We start from the raw sequence: 25329 nt of genomic DNA on the forward strand, positions 1-25329 counted from the left end.
ATAGGGAATAATTATAGCCATGGAATTGAAACATCAAAGTGGGTTTGATCTGACTTTGAGATTGCATTCCTTGAAAGTGCATCAGCTTCAAGATTAGGCATGTCCTGAAACCCAAAATCTGATGGATTAAGAAACCAATGCACCAAAGAAAGAGATGTACACTATTGTATACTGGCATATTGTATCAGCAAACACTAGAACTGGACAAATGACACAGTGGCTGTTTAGACTCAAAGATTCACAGGTTTTATTTTTAAACAATAGTGTGCAATCCATAATAAACCTCGAACTAAAGAACATTAAGCTCTGGGAATCAGATAAGTGATCTGAGTGCTAACGCTATTGCCCAAGTGATTTTCTTTCCAGAAGAGGTTTCCAGAATTGGAATGTATGTTGTATACTTGAAATCAATCACTCTACATGGCTCATTAGAAGTAGTAGCACAAGGAATCCCCAATGACTGCCTTAATAGTCTTTATTTTAATCCATAATTTTTAACAGAAGAATAACTAGTTATGAGTGAACTAGCAAAAGAGGAGCTGATAATTTTGAAGTTTACATGGGTCGTTTGCTTTTTTACAATATGTATAAAATGCTGAGAAAAAGCTCACCTAGAAATCTCTAGCAGGACCGTAGCATTAGGCATGCTTCATAATCACTTGTTTGCAGCGTACTCTGATTTCAAAGGAACACATTTAGAAAGCAGAGTAGAACACGCTGATCCAGCTAAATTGCTTAACAGTATTGACTGGGCATCAATTGCCAGGAACCTTTACTTTAAATAATTGTTTATGATTTCACTAATTGGCTGCTTTAACTGATAACATTGTAAGTAGATTTAAATGAACATGAGAGTGGTGCTTTTCTTTACTGCTTTGCTCGGTTGCATTAAGGAAAGGCCACTTAGGACTGAGATGAGGTGAAAACTGCAGTCAATGATTTCAAGAAAAGATCACCATTTTAGTGAGTTTTATAAATGCTGATATGATAATTTAATATCTTAGGGTGTGATAATACAGCGTTAAGTGCTGTCTGACATCTGACAAAATGCTTCCCAGCAGCACTTCTATCATTTGGAGATCCCAAATGGATTGTGTTCTAAGGGAAACAATGTTTAAATTGTCAGACAGAGAGAGGGCAGAAATGGAGCCAAAGTGGTCTTTATTCGAATGCCCACTCTTATGTGTGCAAGTATCCTTAAGCCTGCAGATGGGCTAATTACAAATAACAAGGAGGAACTTGTAAAAATCTAGGCACAAGGGATAAAGCATAAGAGAAAGCCACAAGTCTAAAAGAGGACAAATTGCCGCTTGGTGGTGCAAGCTGATGGTTTGCACCTAAAGTTTCGAAATGTAGTTGCTGCAAAGAAAGTGGGCCATTGGTTAAACATTTTCAAAACTTGCAAATTTCCAGAACGTTACAACAAGATTGGAAAACAGCTAATGTGACCCCCTTCTTTATAAAGGGATGAAGACAGAAGGAGGGGAACTACAGGCTACAAGATTCTGGAGTTGATCATCAGCGGAAATAAATAATGATGTAGGAAAGCTGAATATAGGTAAACCAAATCATCATGGTTTTATGAAAGGTAAATCATGCTTGACAAATTTGCTTAGTAGAGGGAAGGTTGATATAGGGGGTCATGTAGACAGTCTATTTAGATTTCTAAAAGCTATTTGTCAAGTTGTCACATAAGAGACTAGTGTATGGTTATGAAAGCTGGCCGTCACACAGGAAACAAAGTGTTGGAATAAATGGGTTCTTTCCGAGCTGAAGGGGGTACAGTAATTAGTAGAATGCTCTGGGGTCGGTCCTTGGTCCACAGTTGCTCATCATTTATATTGATGATCTGGAGGAGGGAACAACATATCAGGTTTCCAAGTGTGCAGCTGCAACAAAATCAGGAGGTCAGGTTGCAATGAGGATTTGTGATTCTGCAATAACATACAGATAGATAGAGTGACTGAGGAAAACCCTGGAAATGGAGCGGAGAAGTGTAAGGTCATGCTCCTCAGTAAGAGGAATTAAAAGGTGGATTCTTATCTGACTGGACAGGGACTACAAATGAGTGAAGTTTAGAGACTGTGCATGAATCACAAAATGTTAGCAGACAGGACCAACAAGAGGTTAAGAAAGCAATCAGCATTTGGACCTTTATTGCACGGGAGTTGGAGTTCAGCAACAGGGTATATTTGTCACAGTAATACAGGGTGTTGCGGAGGCAATTCCTGGAATTCTGTACATATTTTGGTTGTTTTACCTAAAAGTGGATGTAAGAAGACGATCATTTAAAATTTAGGTGTGTAGAAATTTCTTTTCTTTTCTCAAAGAGTGGTGTATCTCTGAAATTCGCTGCCCCAGAAGGCAGTGCAGGCTAGTTTATCAGATATATTTTAAATGGGAATAGAAGAACATTTGTAAGATAGAATTGACGGTTATGGGGAGGGTTGATGCCAACAGATATTAGCCATGGTTATTTTGAGTGGCGGGGGTGACTTAAGGAGTCTGGTGGTCTCCCTCCTGCTCTTATCTTGTGTTCTTCTATTCACCCTCCGACAATAATGAGGCCTCCTGAACTTCACTCACTGCCACAAGAAATGAGACTTGCTCCTTTGCTGGTTATCACCCACTTGTGTGGCAATTCTATCATTTAGTCATTTAGTTTGTGGCTGGGCAATTCACCGTCACTGCTCAGCAAGATAAAAGTCAAATTTAGCTGACTGCCTCCAGCCTTTAGCAACAGCTTGTGTTCTAACGGATTTTTCATTTACTGATCAGCAAGTAGCCTCTAGTACGTACACTTTGATCATAAAATTGCATCCATTCATGAGGATAGAACAGGTGCCACAGTGATATTGTTAAATTAGCAAGCAGCAACCCTACCTCTTTAGTATGCCCTCAGACAGGAGCCCTATCATTCTGCATTCCTGCTTATTTGCAACACACGAACTAGATTAATTCTTCCCATCGCACAGTCCTTAAAAATACATTAAGTGTTTCCTTCTGACCTTAATGCATAATTTAATTCCCATTAGAGTTAAAATACGATTGTTGTTACATTGATAAATCTCAACTTTCTTCTAATGGCATTTATGACAAACCCCCAAAATGTCTACTGTTTTTGAAGTAATGGCATTTCATATTGCTAAACTGCCTGCAGAATCCACCATTACTGAATCCAATGTGTTGGGAAACAAACTCAACTCCATTGACTTGACAGTTTTAATCAGTCAACAAACAGACATGAAAATCTTTACACAGAGAAGCAGCTTTAAATACTAAGCCCAAATATAAATAAAGAGTTTACATTCTGGATTTAGTTTGGGTAATCACTGTTTTGAAGTGTAGGCAGCTTAACCTGTCTAGCCTTATTTTCAAAGCCAATCTCAACTAGTTTTCGAATAAGCAGACTGATTTATATTGTTTTTGATGGAATGGTGGGTGTGGGGGTTGCAGACATGATTTGCATCAGCCTTAAATGAGGTAGGGATCAGGGAGTGGGTCAGATGACCAGTGAGTCTTAATGGCTAGACCTCAACAGAACATATTTTACTGGAGTTCCCTGGGTTCAATGATCCTTTTTTCCTCAGGTCTATTGCCAGTCTAGCAGGAATAGTTCATTGCTGGGACCAATGTTAAGGAATGGTCTATGGCAGTTGTTAAAAAAAAGGTAAAAGATTCAACATTGATCAGAGGGAGATGGTAGAGGGTGTTCAGAGAGAGTACAGAAAGGTTGGCCCAAGGCTTAAAAGGAAAGCTCCGAATGGCACATTTGGTACTTTTAAGGGAATTTGATATTAAATATTACACATTCCAGTTGTAGCTTTTCTACCGTACCCCTGCCAACACCATTACACTGGGTCTGTATGTGGTACAAAGGGCCTTGCTTCTTTCCTACATGTTGCTTTCTCTTCATCTCAAGAATTAGATTAACATCAGGGCAAGCAAGAAGAGAGTGAAGAGTGGAGGTCAGCATAATCCTGTGAAATGACTGTGCAGCACCCGCCCCGACCCCCCCCCCCCCCCCATCACCACCACTACCTCACACTCGCCAGTTTCTGCAGCTTAACTGGAAAATAAGAGTGCCACAGAGCTTACAGGAAAAATTATTAATTTGTTGCTAGGGTCTCATAAAATCATGGATTTCAGTTCATAAAAGGCCACTATGGAAATCTGGAATGTTCTGAAGGTTAGAGGTGATGCATTGAACTAGTCGACCCCTTACTGAGACCAGTGCATGAACAGTGAGTCTTTGATCAGTGGGCACCATTTTACTGATGTGGTGGGTGTGGTGGACAAAAACATTAACCCTAAATTAGACTGGTACCAGCGAGGGGCTCAGATGTGAATGCAGCCTCAGCATTTGTCAGGGAGGACATCATTGTACCCGCAGAATGAGGGAAGTGAAGTAAGTGCTTTCCCTGATCAATAAAACAAAGTACGTGCTTCATTTACTTCATTTTACTTACCTGGAACATTTTGAATTATTTGCTTGAGGTTGAATATCAATTTTTAAAAAACCTTATTGAATTAATTAAATACATTTCAATAATTAAAATCACTCCTAGTAGCATTCAAAAAAATTGTCAAAAGATCTTATAATCAAAAGCAGCTGCAGAAGCATTCTAGAGGCAGGATCTTAGCACATGAAGCCTGGGCCTGTTCTCCCTTTAAGCCCACTCTATCCCACTGGGTTATTGCTGAGGTTTTGGGTCAAGTCTTTCAGTCTTCCATAGCCTGACAAAGTGTGGGGGGGCAGACAGTGAGACTGGCCAGGGCCCTACTCCAGGACATGCCTTTCCTAGTTTTTAAGGCTCTAAATTGTCAGGCTTCCATTCATTATTTAGGCAGGTCTAAAGGAAAGTGCATCAGATTGTAAGTATTTATCTTAAATGGTTTTACACAAAATAAATTATTAGACTTCTTGCTACAGGAGAATCCATTGTGATTCTACTCGTTGGAGACTATAGCTAACATGCATTTGTTTGGCTGGAGAACTATATTGTTATTTGGCATTATTCCAGATATTAAATGATTTTGTAAAAATGTTTGTAATTAACATTATTATAGCAACTTCAAATACTACTATTTAAAATGCAGTAACTATGATTACTATTGACAAGGTATGAAGACCTCAGTTCATTTTCATACCCACTGCTGGAAATCCTATTTTTCAGTGAAACATATCGGGGGTTCTGTTTTTTTGCTTTCTGGTCTTGATGTGATTTTGCATAGTTTGTATTTTGCAAACTGAAAATTTGTGTGTTTCCAAAGGCTCTTGTAAATTTAAACGAATATATGGTGCAGAGCATTCTGTCAGGATGAATCACAGCATATTATGGAGCCAAAAGGCTGCACAGGGTTACAGACTTTGCCAAATCTATTATGGGCACAGCATTCCCAATTACAGTGGACATCTTTAAGAGACAGTGCATTAAGAAGGTGGCATCCATCGGCAAGGACCCTCACCTTCCATGCTCTCTTCTCACTCCTATATCAGGTAGGAGGCTTGAGGGTCCACACTCATTGATTCAGAAACAGCTTTTTCCCTCCACCAGCTGACTTCTGAATGGCCTATGAACTAATGAACACTACCTCAGCATTCCTTTAGTTTTTAAAATTATTTATTTATTTTGTAATTTATAGTTATTTTATGTCTTTGCATTGTATTGCTACCACAAATTAAGTCATTTCACTATAAGGCAGTGATAATAAATCTGGTTCTGATTTTGTATAATTAAAATAGTTCCAGAAACAGACTGTTACAGATATTTCACTCAGACCTTTGCAGAAGAATGCATTATGTTCTGTATTGATTATTGCAGTACATCCCAATTGATCACTCAGAAGAAAAGGTAATAACCATTTGTGAATGAGAACCTCTTAGGATTTTTATATATCTACACAGCAAAAGGAGTGGATTTCTCAACACACTTACAGATGGCAAAGAGTTGTGAAAATCAGCCGTGAAAGTTTTATACTTTTAGACTTAAAGAATTATTTTCACAGATGCATACAAAATAATATTAAGAATCAAAATGCCAAATTAGGAGACTATTTCTTAAAATTGTATCCATTAATGGATAGCGCTGAGAGAAAAAAAGAGATTCTTGTACCATAAAATCATGGATTGTAGCTGGGAGAGATTATATGTGGATAAACACTGGCAAGACAAAAAAATGTTGAAGTGCAAGTGACTAAATTGAAGAACAAATTATTGAATTGTTTGGGGAAAATAAAAGTGGATTAAAATGAAGTAATAATATAGGTTTTCTAAAATCTTGAAATTATCCATCTATTTATCATTGACAGATAGCAAAATCTCCTGCTATCTACAGTATATTTGCTGGTGATATATCTCGTGGAGAATCTTTTTAAGGCGACTTGATACAATCCAATAATGTTATAAATCAATCAGCAAACCCCAAGCAATTTCTAAGCAACTGAAAAATGCTTTGATTGATTTGAAGCACAGAGGTCACACAATATTTTACTTAATTGTTTATATATAACACATAAAATTTATTTTTGAGATTTTGTGGGTGCAGATCCACTATCTATCTATCTATCTATCTATCTATCATCACAAGGCGATGAAAGAATATTAAAGGGAAATGATATAAAAGAGCATTGTTGTGGCTTGTAGGGGAGGGACGATGGTGTATAGAGGGAATGCTTTTCAAAATAAGTTACCACAGGTAGGATGCACTGTATGTCTCCCGATGTGCTGCAAGAATTGAGGATTTTGCCACATTTTGCCTTTTTAGAGCAATGGGTAAAAAACATGTAAACTATCTAGTCCATGTAATGGTGTTATGTACATTTATGTAGATCAATTAGATAGCAGCTTGACTTTTAAATAATAAGCAAAACTCAAGTCCAATCCAAATCCAAATAGAGAAGCCAAGATCTTTAAGAGGGTATCTGGAAATTGAGAAGTAAAAAATAGTTATATTGCTGAAACGTAGAATCAAGAATTAACATGCCAAATTAAAGATATGTAAATTATAAGCAAAGGAGTGGGACTTTTCTTTCCAACATGAAGGAATTCTGTAAACCAGTTAGCTAAGAAGACCACTGAATTGTTCTTGGGATTCAGAGGAGAAATTGAAGGACAGGTTTGGACAATAGATCGAGTAAAAGAGAAGTTTTGTTATATTCATAAAGTTTTATGTTCTCATTGCTTGGTATATTTTATTAATAAGGCTGTTTAGGGATGGTTCTTCATCAGAATTTCTCAAATAACAGAAATAAGACAATCAAATGCTGTGAAATAATAGTCAGGTATGTTGAAGTGCTTCTCTGAAATTCTCTCCTATACTAATGGAAATGCTAACCACATTGCAAATACGTTAATGCATCCATCAATACAGCAGAGGTAGTAATTTCTGATGAGCATTTTAATTGTTTAAATTTATTTCCCAGTTCTCATTTAGACCCTGTTTTATTAAGCTAATATTTCTGAACAACATGGCTGACCAAAATATTCTATTATCCGTAACAGGAAAAATAATTTTCTATTTTTTTACCTGCTCCAATCACTCTCTCTATGCGAATTCTGGAGGGGTCAATTTCTTTTGCAAATTCATGCACTGCTTGAGATGGGTCTTCGTAAGTATCAGGATCAATGTATGTTCTTATCCCTGGGACTCTGACTGTAAAGAATTAAAACACAATTTTACATTGGTGAGAATAAAGTAAACACAGCCTGACAAAGAAATCCTCCTTTGATGTACTGGTTGATTTTAGTCTCAATGTATCGGCTTTTCACTAAATATTTTATCAGCACATACAAATATCTTGGAAATTACTCGAAATTTATGCCGTGTAATCATCTACTTAATGAGAATTTGTGAAAAGCTTCTTGCTTCTCCATGTGGAGATGAAGGCTCAGCAACTTCTGAATTATCATGGAAACAGCTGTTTGGTGAATATAAATACACAAGCAATGGATGACGCACAGCGGAGTAATGAGCAAGACAGCTTCTTCTATTCACATTATTCTTCTATTGTGTTCATAGTTCTGGCTACTATGATGGAGAATAATATATGCATGTCAAGAATATGAAATAACAGCCACAGCACTTTAGTGTTAGACCTTTATATATTTTCAGAACATTGAGTGATCTATATCCCCTTATAATTTCCATGGGAGTTCTCTAGGTTGTTTATTGAAATATCAATCGATTGTCTGGAGTAATAGCAGAGACAGACATGACTATTTATCTTGTTCAGAGGGCATATCAGCTGAATCCCACAAAAAGAGGAGAAACCCATAAACAAAACTTCCACTTAGTCAGGATTTATATTATTAAAAAAAGACTCAAGCAGACAACTATTATTTTACAGCAAGAATTCTGTTCTTCAAAGTTGCACTAAAAACATCACAAATGCTAAATGTCCTATTTTGCATTAAATTCTATTGAAAAAAGCAATCTTGCAAGATAATGCAGCTTACAGACTGGATGAGAAATCTGCTCAGACTATCACTTGGTATCAAGCCTCTTTCAACTCTGGTCCCTCACAAAGTTGAGATAACATAATAGAAATTCCATAATATAGGCTCACAATATAAATCTATCTATTATTCAATTATTCAGAAACTAATTACAAAGAAAAAAACTCCGTTTATTAAAAAATGTATATTACATTATACTTGGTCTTCTTTCTAGCAGACTTTCATCTCATTCACAGAATGGGTTTGTTGTTTCTGCACTAGGTCTAAAATGGCTTAGGTTCAGTTGGCAAACTTCCTAACACAGCTACTTGAAGACTGTAGCAAGTAAAAACTCTGGTCTCTAGATGAAGCCCACGAATGGAACAGAGGAGAAAAGACACGGTGGTCTCTTAGCCTGCACCTTTGCGTCTTTCTCATTTGTTCAGGAATTCCAAACTTCCTGTCAGAGATGGTGCATAAATGCTGGTATGAAACAAATATTTCCCAAAGAGTTCTCCTAAGAGTGCGCTCTGTGTTCGTCATACTTTGAAAGGAAATGCCAACTGTAATAATTCAGGATTTTGATGGAGTAGGAATTCAGCATGTGTGTTAATGATACAATGACAAAATATCAGTGGTAGAGCCATCGAGAGTAATTTAGTGTGATTTAGAACTGGATTTTACCCATAAGTGGATACAAAATCTGTTAGCAAAGAGAGCAGCCGTGGGTGATGAGGTAATTAACGACATGAAAGCAAGGGAAAAATACATACAAGAAGGCTGAACCTGGCACAGATAACTGTAACTGGATGTAAATGAAAGGTGCCAAACGGTGACAAATGGCAGGTGACTAAAGAGTACTAAAATCTGCATGCAAAATCAAAATTGACAAAAACATTTCTGGACATTTGCTTGGAAAATGAGGATGATTAGAAGAAATATGGGACCCTTGTAAAGATGATCTTATGGGCAAATACACAGAGACATCTTGCATGTTTAGTAAGTAGTTTTCAACACTGGCCCAGAATTTTTGGAGAATGGTTAATAGCTCCTGCTACAATGGACAACATACACCTGCATTTCTGCAAAAATGCAAAAGCCCCAAAGTTACTGACAGGTACTTACGTGGTGGTGATAAGCCACTTTCATGACATGCTGTGGTTCTTCTGGTGAAGGGTACTCCCTCAGTGTCCCAGGTAGTGAGCTCTGGGATTCTGCCAGTGCCTATGAAGCATTGATGATATATTTCAAAGGCAGGAAGATGTGTAGCGTGGAGTGTTCATATATGCTGCTGCTTTTGCCTGCCTTGCTGGCTGAGATCACAGGTTTGAGTGTTGGAATACATTTAGCAACCTGAGTGTGATGCTGAGAAGGCTTTAGGCTGTCAGAAATTAAGTTAGTTGAATACCCAGTGTTTGACCTGTTCTTGTATCTATGGTATTTGTGTGGCTGGTCCAGCTGAGTCTTTGGTCTCATGATAAATGTGGTGGGAGACACAACAAAGGTAACATTGCTAAATATTGAAAGTAGGTTGTCCATAAATTGTAATATGCTGAAAATACATTACACTGTGGAGTACATCAGTAAGTTTTCAGTCTCGGCCTGCTGCTGTAGGTTTTGGATTGCCTTAGACTCAGGGAACAAAGGAAACAAAATGATAAGAATGGGTTCAAGGAATCAGGGTGGACAGACAGTGAACTAGCTTGGTGGTGGGGGAATTGATAATATAAGTGGATGTAAATCAGGTCCTTGGGGGGGAGGAGGATGTTTGGATGGCAATAACTGAAGGATCCCTGAGCAAGGACAATTGAGGATCTGAAGACTGGTATGATTGGGAATTGGAACCATCGGGGGTTAGAGGGATTGGGAACCATTAATGATTGAATTATTGGGACCAATGGGAATTGGATGCTGGGTAATATCTGGGAACCGGTGGTTGTGTATGTCACTTATCAGAGAATAGGGAGAATTGAAGCAAGGAGGATTAGGACCATGTGGGATCAGGACATACAGAGATCTGAGACCACTGGGGATCAGAGGGTCCAGACTATCAAGGATTAAAGACCAGGATCTTTAGGGATTGAATAAGTTGACAGATATAAGGGTCAGTCAGTTGAGGATCAATGTTTGATCTATTATGGATTGGGACCATTTTTTAAACAGTGATCTTTATATCTAGATGTCCATAAGAGGAATTATCGACTCTGTATCAATCCTGTCAGGTCTCCTCAGGATCTTATGCTTCTATCAATTCCTTTTTTGCTCTTCTACACTCCTGTGAATGCAAGTCTAGCCCTTCAAATCTTTCATCACTAAGCAACCCAAATATTTCAGGTAAACATCTCTGAGCTGTTTAACCTTCAATAAGGAGCAGGTCTTCAAAACTGAAGTAAAGCTTTCATTTATAACCAATAACATTTTATTAACTCTCTACTAATTACTTGCAGTAACTGAACAATAATCTTTTTCAAATCTTGTACTTAAACTTCTTTAGGCTACATGCCTTTAAAGACATAGAGTACTACAGCACTGAAACAGGCCTTTGACCCACCTAATCCACACTGAGCTGCTATTCTGCCTAGTCCCATTGACCCACACCTGGACCATAGTCTTCCATGCTACCATCAACATACTTATCCAAACTTCTCTTAAATGTTGCAACCAAACCTGCATCCACTACTTCTGCTGGTAGCTCGTTCCGCACTCTCACCACCTCTGAGTGAAGAAGATAGCCTTCTTCACTGTCCATTGCAAATTTGCTGATCCATTTAACCACATTGTCATCCAAATCATTAATATAGATTTCAAACAACAATGGATCCAGCACCAATCCCTCCAGCACACCACTAGTCGCAGGTCAGATATGCAACCATCTATTACCACTATCCAGGTTGAATACAGTTTACTATCTCATCTGGAATGCCAAGTGGCTGAACTTTCTGGACTAGCCTCCCATGCCGGGCCTTACCAGGTGCCAAGGTTTTCTCAGCTGCTTTGTAGATGGCATTAGTCCTGCTGCTTCCCTCACTACCCGGTGCCCTTACTGAAATAGTTGGTGCCAGCTTCCTTCTGAAGGTTGTACTAATGGAATTCATAAAGTAAGTTCTGATCTTTCTTGAAGCAACTGCAGCAGCTCGCCACTGACTGCAAGTTCTGAACCACTGAATTAGGGACGAATACTCACCAAAATAAATATTAAAAATCTAACTTTAGTAGGGAAAATAATAGCACTTAAAAAGTATCAAATCCACAGGATCAGATAGTTTCCATCACAGGGTTTTAAATTAAGTATTTGAGAACATCATGTTTGCCTAAATGTAGTGGCATTCTTTTAGATTGAAAAAAATAATTGTCATTCAGCCAAAGTAAAAAAAAACTCCTTTCAATATAACTCAACTTATTCAAAGTAAGTCAAAATCCTGAGAACTCTGTATAATATCAATAAGAGATAGGCAATCAAAAAAGCAGTTAATGCATTTTTCTTAGTGCAGATAATGTTTCTAGTGGCAAAATTGCTGTTTGCCATTGTCACCAGCAAGAACCTCATTGAACTGTTTATAGAATTAGCGAACTGAAAGCCTGAACATAATGAGGTCCGTCAGTAATAATAAAGAATAATAATCCACTCTTCAGCAGCCTTCTGCTTATCACATTGCAATAATACATCAGACTTCTAAGAAACAGAAAACAAAACTGTAACACCTACTCTGTAATTACAGTATGAATTTATGAAAATATAATTTAGAGTAGCAAATAATTCATTAATAGCTTCAAACTTTTGGAGGTTCTGGTATTCTTTAGAACATTACTTATTCTATATGACATTAATAAAGTGATTCTATCATTGATACTCTTTCTGTGAACAGTCTAAGATTGAGTCAAAATTTCTTGGGTCTGATAAAGAAAAGAGGTTGCTAAGGTTTAGGTTTGTTTTATTTGATCTAATTTTTTTTTGCATGTCACCTGTGTAAGCATGAGAAAGGGCTTTTCCTTAATATTAAAATTCAATATTTTCCAATGGTTTAACCTGATCCAAGTCAATGGTGCATCTCAGTGTTTATGCAGGCAAAGCTAGAATGAAAGAATGCAAACTTTATGTTAACTTCAGGTTGGACCCATGGAGAGAGGCAGGTCGGCTGGTTTTTTTTGTCGGGCTTATGACTCCCTGCACTGTGCTCTCCAACTTGCTGAACATCTCCAGGAATTTCTGATTTCAACCTAAAATAAAAGAATTGCCAAAACGCTGCTGCCAAAAGTGGTATTTGTTCAAATATGGAATTGTTGCCAATTTTGAAGAATAAATCTGGATTCATTCAGATAAATATGGATTTTCCAAAAGACAACTATATAAAAAAATAAACTTGCAGATGTTTGGACATCTGAGAAAAACAGTAAATGCTCAAAACACTGCAGATCAGATAGTATCTGTGGGCCGAGAAACAAAATGTTTCAGGTCTGATCAAGTACCTCTCTTCTGCATTAAACCTGTTAATATATCATTGGTATTCTTTCTCCCTGTTTTTATTTCTATCAATGGTAACTTCTGTTATACACAAAATATTTTAATTTTCAGTTTAATGAACCATATTTTGTGATTTGTTTCAGGACTGGTCCGTTACCAGTATGTTAATCAATACTGAGAGAAATTATATCCTGCTGGAATTTGACAATATCCTCTCTGAAAACTATAGAACACATATATTGCAAGCGGCAGAGATATCTCTATCAGATTCCTATTTGATTCAGAACCCTCCTGAAATCTCTAGCATTGAGAGGCTGAAATATTTTTAATTACAGTTGACTTTCTCTGTTTCCAGTTCATCCACTCAGGAAATTAATTTGAAGAACTGAATCATTAGCACCAAATTCTGTGAACATAACATGTAAATTCAGGGAATTATGTTCCCAGTGCAAAGATTTGTTTCAATGACATATTAATCCACACACAGCCTTGATTACATAGAGTGGAGTTTCAATTGCTCCATGTTAATTATTTGTGAAGAACAACATATCAATAGCAATTGGAACTGAACTTTCTTAAGCCATTATACTAATGTAACAGTTATAAGGCTGTTCCTGCATTAGCTGATAAACTAATAGGGAGTCAACTGACATCTACAGAAGTCATCTGAAATTACAGTACACCAATAGTCAGTTCCATTCAATCAGCCTAGTAGTCAATGTTCCTGCAAAAACAATAACCCTATGTGCACACTCACCATCACTTGTCTTTTCATCACCAATCTATCTGATCAATATGGAATGTCAACATAACTTTTCCCTAAATTTGGTTTTCCACCAATTCACCACCACATTTCAAATTTAATTTCATTAAGTGCAATTATGCCTAATGTACTTCTGGTCTTGATTTTAATATCAATTTTTCTCAGGGACTACATCAGACACAGGGAATGAGTGGAGACATTTAAAAGTGAATGGGAAAATGCTTCTTGCTAAATCGTCATCATCATCATGGTAACTATTATTCAATCATTTTCTATAAATAAATGTATGACATGATGAAAATCCTGGTCATGAAAGGTTTTGGAAAGCATATGTCTAAGATCCCCCATACCTTCCCTATTACAAACACATAGGTTCACATGGGCCTGTAACACAGCATAGTGGCATTGAAGAGGAGTTTGCATGTTCCCTTTGTGACCCAGGAGCTTTCTCCCAGGTGCCCTGGTTTCTTCCCATATCCCATTTGGCTACTGTGAATTGTCATGAGTGTAGATAGCTGCTATGAGAATTGAGCTGGAGGGTCTGATGGATAAGTGGGTCAGGACAGGTTATTGGAGAATGGGATTAATGGGAATGGTCTAAGGGAATGGTTTGTAAATGGGACCAACAGTCCATTTACATCAAAAAATATGTTAGTCATTTACTGTTTTGTATCTAAATGAAGCTTTAGCACTTTTATAAAATGCAACTAAACACAAAATTAGGAAAGGAGGTACTTCAAATTTAGGAAGAATATACTTCCTCTGGCCCCCAATGATAAACTCTGGGACACTTTCATTTCTTTAGCATTTGATGGCTTTGTTTCAGATTCTATAAGGACAAGTTTGTGGCTTTACTGGAAATATTAAAGAAAGGCCACCTTCACCAACATTATAATATGAGATACTGGGAGTTCTGCAATCATTTATTTTGAGAATAATGTTAGTTGCTTGGTCACAGAAAAGCATGTCCTCTGTTTACTGGTTCCACCATAAATACAGGCCAAGCAGAGTAATATTTACTGGTGTATCTGTCACCCTGCCCTGTTGTTAAACTCCATGATTCCCAGAATGTGCTGTGACTCCCACCCCAGCCTGTCATAGGGTTGGGAGTCTTCACTGTTTTGAATTCTCAATCTGGACATTAGAATAAAGATTAGATTCCGTTTCTGTTAACATCCTACATAGTGTTAATATCCTATAAAATTTATAATATAGTTTATTTATGTTTAAAATTTTAAAATGTTCTTAATTATGTAAGGGCCTTTACATAACTGTCTTTAAGTGTTGTTGACTTTCAAAAATGTTGTTGCAAAGCTTCACATAGACAGGAATTGGGGACTCTGAGGGTTAGGTCCTCAGAGGTTTGCTGGCAGGACTGTAGTTTAGTCGTTGTTAATGCCTTGTTATCCCTTGTTAGTTAACTATGGGTCTGCGATGCCCTAGACAATAGAACCAATACGTTCATGTATGTAAATAGTTGGGCAGAGGACTGAATGGAGCATGGTGTGAGCTGTTAGGTTTGGACAGTCTTGTGTTGCATCCTGTATAATCACATGGAAGAAAGGGATTTTAAATAGATTTGAATGTTAAAATGAATCAGAAAATGTGTCAAAACTCAGACCGCAATTCCATTTTGTCCCAATGCTTAGCTAGATTCAACTTACTGTGACCATTTTGAAAATGTGTTCTCCTCTTTTCATCAGATTTCATTTTTGCCTTAATATACCAGCGACACCTTAACAAATATAAGAGAAGGAAACAATGAAATATGTAACAAATTGCCTTGGAAGTTCAAATAATACATATCAACCTCAATGTATTTATCAAAGCAACTCAGATATTAAATTAGGCAACATGTTAGAAGTGTCTGTAGGACAACAGACTTGCAGTTAGATCTGTGGGAAGAATAAGGGATGGATTGCTTTCTTTGCAAGAGGCTTGTTCAATAGAAATGCTCTAAAGCATATAAAATCTAACGCCAATGACTGATGTTGTTTAATAATGTCTAGCATGCTACACAAGAGGCACTAATGCACAATATAGATTACTCTCAGCAGAGGACATTATCTCGACAAGCAGGCCTTTGTTTATTGTGCATGTGAGTTACAATCACCCAGTTGTGAAGCATCATTCTAGATAATGGTAATGTAATTACCAATTAATCAGTACTTTGACATCTAAACATTAATGAGTAATGTGGTTTTATGGAGAGCTTAAAATATCTTTCTCTGTACTTTTGGGTCCATTACAAGCCAGAGGCATTCTACTATTTCTGTTTCTGCCATTTTCTATTATGGGATCCACAGAAAAGTAAAGTATAGCCAATGGATCATTGGAGAATAGAAACAATAAATTTATGCTCACTGAAGTTTCTGGTGGTTGGTTATTAAGTACAAATAGTGAACTGAAACCAATGCAACGCTATTGTTTTGTAGAGAGAGAAGGTAATCAAAATGAGCAATTATGAGTCAAAATACTTGTTCTGTAGTGTCTTAGCGAGCCAAAATACCTCAATGTATTTCACACAATAATTACACATGTTCCACAATAATAATTTATTCATGAGCTTGCAGAAATGTAGCATGCATCTAATAAGATCCTCACTTGCCCCAACTGAATAGACAAGGAGCCCAGTAACTACCAATGCAAAATCTCTGCAAATGCTGTACTGGAACCAATGTACAGCATTCTACTTTCTGACACATTCTTTATTTATTCAGATAAGGGCTATGGGCTTTGATGGCATATTTATTGCCAACACCTGACTACCCTGAGAAGGTGGTGAGCCCCAATCTTAGCTTCTGCATTACATTTAAAGGAGGTGCTCTTGTGGGGTAGGGAGTTCCAAGATGAGGTTCAAAGAGACAGTGCAAATATCTTGGGTGTGACAGTGGAGCTTGAAGCTAGTGGTGCCCATAACCCATCTTTTACACTGTAAGTTTAAGAGATCTTCACAAAGAAGGGCTGGTGAGTAACTGTGGCAAACTGTATGATAGTGCACAATGTGCTGGAGATGAAGTGAGTGAATGTCTGGATGATATCTGAGCTTCTGGGGAACTTTTGGGACTGTATTCATCCAGGGGTGTATGGAGTATCTAGAGACGGGTAGCACCTTTGGTGAGGGGACTTGTCGAGTCCATTCTGGGGCAGCACATCTACCTCTGGTCCCCACCAGACACTCAGTTCCCACCTGTGGCTCCAAGTAGCTGTTCGCATGCAACTGTGGCCATACTCCGGTACATTGCTTCTATGAATGGGCTACACCAGGTGAGGGCAGCCCCTATCCCGGTGAGATAGCGTCATACCAGACCTATCATGCCCGTTGGACAAGACGGATGAGATGCAGTGGCCAGGAGGGCAGTATTGCAATGCTCTGCAGAGAGCGAAGGGCGTGACACGGCACAGAAGAAGTCACAGTCATCCGATGCAACCAAGGAAGACCCCAGTTTGTAACATCTGTTCGTAGCACTGGACCCAGACTTCTGACGTCGGGAGAGTGGAGCTGCCCCTTTGCAACAGCTTCTCCACTTTAAAAATTCTCGTACTGACGTTTCCCGTCATTGTCAGATGCGATGGATGATCGTCACGTTCATCTGAGCAAGGGCAGAATTTTCACTCACATTCTTGACATTCCAAGCAGATCTTTGGGTAGTTAAAGCAGGTCTGTTGCTACTGAATATTTGATCCAGTAGCCATAGGATTTAGTGACCAGAACAGATTGGTTTCTGGTCAAGGATGACCTAGAGGATGTTGAAGGTGGGGATTCTACAATATCACTGAATCAGGCCAAAGTAGTCAGCCTTTCTCTTGCTGGAGCTGGTTCGTGCCCGGCACCTATGTAGCATTAATGTTTGTTTTATTGTCAGCCTGAGTTCAGATGTTATTACGTGCTGTCACAATTTGCCTCATCGTCAGTTTCTTATATGATGTCAATAATCTCCCAAATAACAGATTGTAATCCACTGGCTAAGATTTTGAAAAATTCCTTTCAAATACTTACTGTGGTACATTAACGTTAACAGGCACGGGCTAATATTTAAAATACAAATTACCCTCTAAGTTGTTAGAAACAATTAATTATGTGAATGTCTTCATATAGATTCATATTCTACATAGAAATGTGAAGAGTCTATTTGTAAATAAACTAATATCAGCGTTGTTAGAATTGTGATTTATTTGTAAATTGGAACCATGACACAAGTTATAATGATCCCATTTCTTTTGAATAAATTTCACTGTAAAGCCGTAACAAATTCTTACATAGGTCCACAGTACAAGGCATCACAAAGACTCTCTCTCTCTCTCTCTCTCTCTGTGACTCTCTTTCTCTCTCTCTCTGACTCTTGTGTGTGTATTTCTCTCTCTGACTCTCTCTCTCCCACCCCTCCCCCCCCCATACACACACACACACACACACACACACACACACTGAACACAGAAGGGATTGGGTATCTCTAAGTAATCTTTAAAGAACTTAGTGTCAGCATTAGGCTTTTAAGATTATTTGCAGTTAGATAAAAAACAATTACCCGTAGATGGGCGGGAAAGTCCCCCCCCCCCCATCTCGCTGCTCAGACAATGCTCCAAACAAAGAATAACCCACGTTGCATCAGAACTGTAATTTTCCATTTTCCACACCAGCTCATCCATGGGTTCTCTGAACAAAATTAACTACCAGTATTATAGCTAAATTGAGTAGAATATGTGAATCACTGGACCAGAGGTTGAGGTTAGTAAGACATTAGTAAGATTAGAAACAGCAAATGTCCTACCTAATCAGTGCAACCATACCTTCAACCTAATCCATACGGATCCTTGATTTTGCATCAGTACACTCATTTAGGAGTTGCTGAATGTTCATTTAGCAGCAGAAAGGATTTTCCACCCATGTGTTTAAAGGACACTTTCATTACCTGTCGGGTTAATTTCTTTTAGCTGTTGATAAATTTAGGCATGTTTTTCTAGGTCCTAAATTGCAGGCAATGAGATGTCAGACTCTCTGATGATTGTGAAGATTCTGCATTGATGCGAAGGCAGGTACTGTACATATTAAGAAGCATTCTCCTTGGAGTACAAGCCTGATAGTATAAGCAGAAGACATACCGTGCAAGACAGGCTACTGAAATAGTGGAATCTCAGTTACACAGGGAGTTCAGGAAGCAAATCTTCTTCATCCTAAGCAATGTACAATGTGTAAGATATCCACTCTACAATGAAGATACCTTCATAGAAATCCTCACCCACTGCAGCCGCGGCTGCAAATTTAAAACATAGTGAGCCCAATTTGTTAATATTTTTTGGTGAATAAACTGTCGTGCAACCTGCCACTTGTAGGCTGGACTTGTAGCATGGCACCTTCCAAACTTGGAGCATGTTATGTTTTCCTAATGTTATTCCCATGTTTTCCTCTTTGAATAACATTGATTATAAAGGCCAAAATCAAAGGCAAGAGAAGGAGGTAGTCTAAGAATTTCTTTAACATTTTTGCCATTAATGTTGAACTTCAGAATCTTCAGGGACTGCCAAAGACAGCTAGTTAGTTCCCCACAGAAAGGGAAAAAAACAGACAACTTCTTTCAATTCCTTTTATAACACACCATCTATTGCCTGACTACAAATGAGCACCAGCAGGAGACTGGAAATAAATTGTTCATTTTCCAGAAGTGTGACATAAGAAATCCGAAAAGGAGAAAAGGATAGAGGAAGGAAATGCAAAGTTGTACTTTCGCCAATTAAAATTTAAATTTCATCATGTCAGGAGATAGCTGAACAAAACAAATTAAATGAAAACAATTTTTTGAAAAATAAAGCTTTTAACATTAACCTAGTCTTGCTATCATGAGACATAGTCCTCAGGTATTTTGTTTCTCACTGAGGCAACCTTGGTTAATTTGTTTTTATAGTAGGGAAACCTGTTTTTTTCAAGTTCAGGTTCAAGTTTAATTGTCATTTGACCATGCGCATGAATACAGTCAAACAAAACAGCATTCCTCTGGGGCCAAGGGGCAAAATACAGTGCAAATAGTAGCACACACCACAACGCACATATACCACATATAATTACAAAAGCAGAAAAAGTACCTTTACAAAATAATAATATAACCAGTCCCTGAGCGTCATGGCCTGTGAATCGATGGAGCATGGATATTACCCTGGAACCACGTTTCTCCAAGAACCAGCACGCAGCAGTTCCTCATCATGCTCTAGTACAGCAGCAGATGAATGCAACCCAGCTTGTCTTCCACAGAGTGAGCACCGATGGGAGGGAGCCAGCCCTCAGCCCAGCACGGATGACCACCGCACCACATCGCCGGCAGCGTCGCACTCTCCTGGGTGGCTACACAAGGCGACCCCACCATGTGAGGGCCTGGTCAGTGGAGCAACGGAGGCCACGCAGCTCCCTCGCTGTTGGTCTCTCTGGTGAACTAGTGAACTGGACCTGCAGTATTCTACATTATCAATGTCCAGCAGGGTCTTGTGACCAGAGGACAAATGTCCAGGACAATCATTTGCCCCATTTGTTGGACTGTATATCGCCTCTGATGCCTTCCTCTCTGGGTGGCTGCAGCCACTACAAGTCCACCTCCACTGCTACTGAGCAACTTGCTGATGCCATAGACCTGCAGTACTTGATGTTCTTAATATCCAGCTGTGTCTTGCAATTGTATAAAAGAGGTAAAGTACCAACAATTACACCTTTGTTTGGATCCGGGGAGGCCGCTGTGACCGAGCATGCCTCCATCTTATTGGAAATTCTTGTCCTATTTCTGGTTATGTACTGTGTAATTACCACACATTTCTTCTGATGTTATGCTTGGATATAGAAACCACAACAGCCTGATCAACAAGGCCACTCCACGAGCCTAATAGCCTGGAGGGTGGAGGTCACAGCCAAGCCAGATGTATTGGAATTTATCAGAGGAGCCATTAGTCTGGGACCATGGGATCATACTTACATAAAGGCAAGGGGAACTGAGGCCAGGAATAAAACCTCTCCCGCTGTCCCACATGAGATTGCCTTGCTCTGCTCAGGCAATGGAATGCACCCAGAATCTTTCACATTTGCAAAGTTCACTACAACACAGGCTTTCCAGTTTCCCATTGAGCTATTTCTCATTTAATTCACCTTTCTATCCGCCTGACTTTTCCTAAAAAACAACATATAAAAGTACCTGTGAAGGCGCTTTTGAAGCAGTTTTTCTTTTACTGTATGGGATGACAGCATTTCTGACAGAACCTATTTTATTGTCCTTGTATGCTCAATAAAACCAAGTGTGATGAGGCACTGTTTTGGACCACTCCAGTTATTCTGGTAAAGGTGCTTCCACAATGTTGTTTAGGAAGGAGTGCCTGGATTTACACAATGAAGGAATGCTGATATATTTCCAAGGTCTATGCAACTTGCAATGGAACCTGCAGGAACTGGTGTCTCTTCTTCATGTTCCTCCCTTGCAGTTCTTGGTGTTTGAGAAAGGCTATCAGAATAGCCCAGTCAACAATGAGACCACTCTTGGAAATTAATGGAAATTTTTTTTTAGCCTCCAAGTAGAATGTTCACCAGTCACCTTTCTCTTGCGTAATCACTCAGACCAGAAATAGACTGGATAGGGAATTATAACTACAATCCCATGCCCTATTAGTCAATGGTGAAAACAATTACTTTAAGTACTTTTAAATCATCTGCATGTGACAGATTCAATCATGCAGTTATAAATATTACACATTGGCTGTTTATTTTCATATAAAAATATCACAACTCAAGTGGATATTTTCCAAGCATGCTGGCATTTCATTCCCACAAATGTAAAATTAAAATGACTCTGTGAATCTGTGGAATTCTCTGCCACAGGAAACAGTTGAGGCCGGTTCATTGGCTATATTTAAGAGGAAGTTAGATATGGCCCTTGTGGCTAAAGGGATCAGGGGGTATGGAGAAAAAACAGGTACAGGGTTCTGAGTTGGATGATCAGCCATGATCATACTGAATGGCGGTGCAGGCTCAAAGGGCCGAATGGCCTACTCCTGAACCTATTTTCTATGTTTCTAAAATATGAACCATTAGAAATACAATCTATGATCATTAAATATTAACATAGTTCAGAAATGATTAATCTTTCAAAATTCATTCAGTTTGGGGAATGTTTCTTTCACTTAGAGAAGTACACATCACCCTGGGTTTTCTAAAGGATGGGAAGGGAAAGCCAGGGACTGAAAGGTTGGTTAGCCCTGTGTCTGTTGTTAGGAAATTACCATAGTCTGCTGCAAGGGAACAGTGAATGAACATCTTGAAAATGGTCACCAACACAGTTTAGAGAGAACCAACATGGACTTATAAAGAGATTTTATGTCTGATGAAATAGGCTGAAATCTTTGAAGAGACATCTAATATAGTGGACAGAGAATACGTTGAAATCTTTCATAAAAGAATTTTGCCTCAGGTGGCATTGAAGGCAATTTATTGACCCAGTTAGAAGGTCACAGAGAATGAGGTAGAGAATTGGGATTCTGAGTAAGTTCTATTACTCATATTGTACAAATTACAGAGTCCCACAAAAATCTCAGTACCGTATTTAAATGAATGGGACAAGGATCCCTCTGTCCAAATTAACAGAAGACACGAAGATATGTAGTATAGCAAGTAGATAAGATAAAAAACATTGTATACCATAAATTTCAAATAGATTACTGAAATTACTGAAAACACAAAATCATTCACAATAGTCCTAAAATTGGTTAAAAAACTAGAATCTCTTAAATTAAAAATATGAGGTGAAGGTCAGTGTGAAGATTATGAAAATATCTTGGTCAGATATAAGATAATCATAAAGGTGAAGGAATATTGTTTTTCTTTTGAGTATTAAAATAGAATACAAATTGATAAGTGACAGGAATAGCTAAATAATTCCAAGTTGGACAATAGATTCCAAGTTGTATCCAAATTGGCTTGGGGGATAGGAGACAGAGAGTGGGGATGGTGGAGGGTTGTTTTCCTGACTGGGAATCTATGACCAGTGGTATAGCACAGGGATCTGTGTTGGGACTCCGGTTATTTGTGAATACGTTAACAACTTGAACGTGGAAGCAGGAGGAATGATTGGTAAGTTTGCAATGTGGCATGATACTTGGTGGTAATGTGGATGGTGAGGAAGATTGTCTAAAGCAGGATATGGATCGGATAGAAAGTTGGAAATAACCTTGGGCACCTATACTCAGTGGCCTCATTTTAAGTATACTTGTATACCTGCTCATTAATGAAAAAATCTAATCAGTTAACCAGTGGCAGCAGCTCAGTGCAACCAGACATAGTCAAGAGGTTCATTTGTTTTTTAGACCAAACATCAGAATGAAGAAGAAATTGATCTAAGTGACTTTGACTGTGGAAATCTTATCGGTGCCAGAAAAGGTGGTTTATTTCAGAAATTGCTGATCTCCTAGGATTTTCACAACAGTCTGTAAAGTTTACAGAGAATGGTGCAAAACACAAAAAAACAACAGTGAGTGGCATTTCTGTGGGTGAAAATGTCTTGTTATTGAGGGAGGTCAGAGGAGAATGGCCAGACTGGTTTAAACTGACAGGAAGCCGACAGTAACTCAAACAACCATGCGTTACAACAGTGGGGTGCAGAAAAGCATCTCTGAATGCACATCACGTCGAACCCTGAGGTGGATGGGCTACGGCAGCAGAAGGCCACAGATATACACTCAGGGCTATATACATCCTGTACCTAATAAAGTGGCCACTGAGTGTAAACTGGGACAGCATGGCCTTGTTCTGTTGATGAATACTTATTTTCAAAATAAACTCAGCAAATTAGTACTCATGATTTCTTAAAATATCATCAAAGTAGCAACAGTCTCAACTATATATTTCACCTGTTAAGAATATACATTCTTAATAAATAAAAAAATGAAAAACATCAGAAGTAATATCAAAATTGACAAGGCACTTTTTTAAAATGAAGTAGATTTTGATTGTGTGGTTGTGTAAATTATTGACATGACTCATTGTTTACTATCACTTTTCAATTTCCGATGGTATCAGTAACCAATCAATATCGAGAGATTTTAAAAAAGGTTACCGATGTATTTTACACCAGCACACAAAAGGACAATCTACCAAGTATGATTGTACTGGCTTGATATGATATTAAAGAAAGCTGACATCCTTATTAGAAAGGACGCAGAATATATGCATTACCTGCCAGTGATTAGGAAGAAGAGGGTTAGGATGATGAGGAGAGTGAATCCTCCAACTGCAGCGGTTGCTATGACCAAAACTTGCCCCTGTTCTGTGGCTATGTCAGATGCTAGAAAAGAAATGGGAGAAATACAGCACTGAAAACAGTGGCATGACACTCTAATAAAAATATAGTATGTAGAAAGGGCAGCAGGTTATTAACTGTCTGGCAGCCAGTCACATTAAAGTCTCACAAACTGGGAAACAGAGCTTCAGTAATATCTTAGCATCAAACAAAATGCTAAATAAGCATTTTCACTTCTTTTAGTATACATGAAAGCTAGAACCACATGAACACCAATTTACATTTATTTAAAAAAATTAAATTATTAATTTGAAATATTTATCTCATGGAATTACTGTACTAGGGAATAACTAGGGAGTTAGTTATTTTACATCCAGATGGTCTGGCGTGTAATAACTGTGGTTTAATCAGCTATTGAAAACTCCCTTTGTCTTCAAAAAATTTAGTACAGGGTTTTTAAACAGCTTTAACTCATGCGACTTCAAGCAACTCCTCTGGACTGAATTTGAAAAGATTCCATGTAGTGGACCTATGAGGAGGGCCTTATCACTGAAAGCAGTAATGCTTGAAATTCACAAAATTTCTCTGGACTTTGGAGCAATGACAAAGAATACTGGAAGTTTCACTGTCGTTACTATTGTAAAGTACAAGCAAATAAAGCACTGAGGTGATAAATTGTACGAGCAAAGGATCATGAATGCAAAGGACAAAAACATGTCTAATCTTAAAAATTGAGAGAGCAAACGTTTTTAGCATTCACAGTGGTCTTTTCGTCAGATGAGTTTTTAATACTTGTGTAATACAAATAAACATGGTTTTTCATGTCTACAATCCTTTTTTGGTGCCAGGGGTTATAGGCATGTTCGAGGTACCTGCTACATTAATTTATCTACACTAATTATGATGTAATTACTTCAATTAGTTCAAATGATGAACCATGTCAGGAAATAATAGTGTACATTAATTATAATTGTAAATTATAATATTAATTAGCTGCATTTTGAACTGCTAATTTGTTCCAGTTTCAATAATGTTACATAGTTTATATTTCTTTGATTCTGAAAACCCATTTATTAGTCATAGGTTAACACAGAACACTGAATCCAGTGGCAGACAATCTGGTTTATACAAATGATATAACACAGTGAGAATATCTGTTAAGACAGCAACTTTTGAAATTGGCTTTAACTGTTCGCATTTAATTGGACCCAGACAAGGAAATTCTGTATATATTAAAGTGGGCTGCTGATTTAATTTTATAAATAGCTATACTAAAAAAAAACAATGAAAATTAGAGTTGTTAAAAAGGGTTGAAATATGGCAGACTTAATGACTTTTTTCAGAGCAGGAAATGTGAACATAAGTGAGCAGTTGTGGGGTGAATGTGTCTTTTCTGCGTTACTGT

At 38.1% G+C, this 25329-nt stretch overlaps 1 protein-coding gene across 5 annotated transcripts in view; it reads right to left on the bottom strand.

Moving 5' to 3' along the window:
* epha6 (eph receptor A6) overlaps nucleotides 1-25329 on the bottom strand; it is a 691207-nt gene that overhangs the window by 68717 nt on the left and 597161 nt on the right. For 4 of the 5 annotated variants that reach the window (XM_073045584.1, XM_073045587.1, XM_073045583.1 and 1 more), the window contains 4 exons: nucleotides 23861-23969; nucleotides 15327-15397; nucleotides 9563-9661; nucleotides 7530-7655 (listed from right to left, as the gene is read on the bottom strand). In XM_073045584.1, coding sequence (XP_072901685.1) covers nucleotides 7530-7655; nucleotides 9563-9661; nucleotides 15327-15397; nucleotides 23861-23969 — 405 coding nt within the window. The remainder of the gene's footprint in view (nucleotides 1-7529; nucleotides 7656-9562; nucleotides 9662-15326; nucleotides 15398-23860; nucleotides 23970-25329) is intronic. The other variant, XM_073045586.1, reaches the window with a different exon arrangement.

This window comes from Hemitrygon akajei, chromosome 5, assembly GCF_048418815.1.
Source record: "Hemitrygon akajei chromosome 5, sHemAka1.3, whole genome shotgun sequence".
Classification (NCBI taxonomy): domain Eukaryota; kingdom Metazoa; phylum Chordata; class Chondrichthyes; order Myliobatiformes; family Dasyatidae; genus Hemitrygon; species Hemitrygon akajei.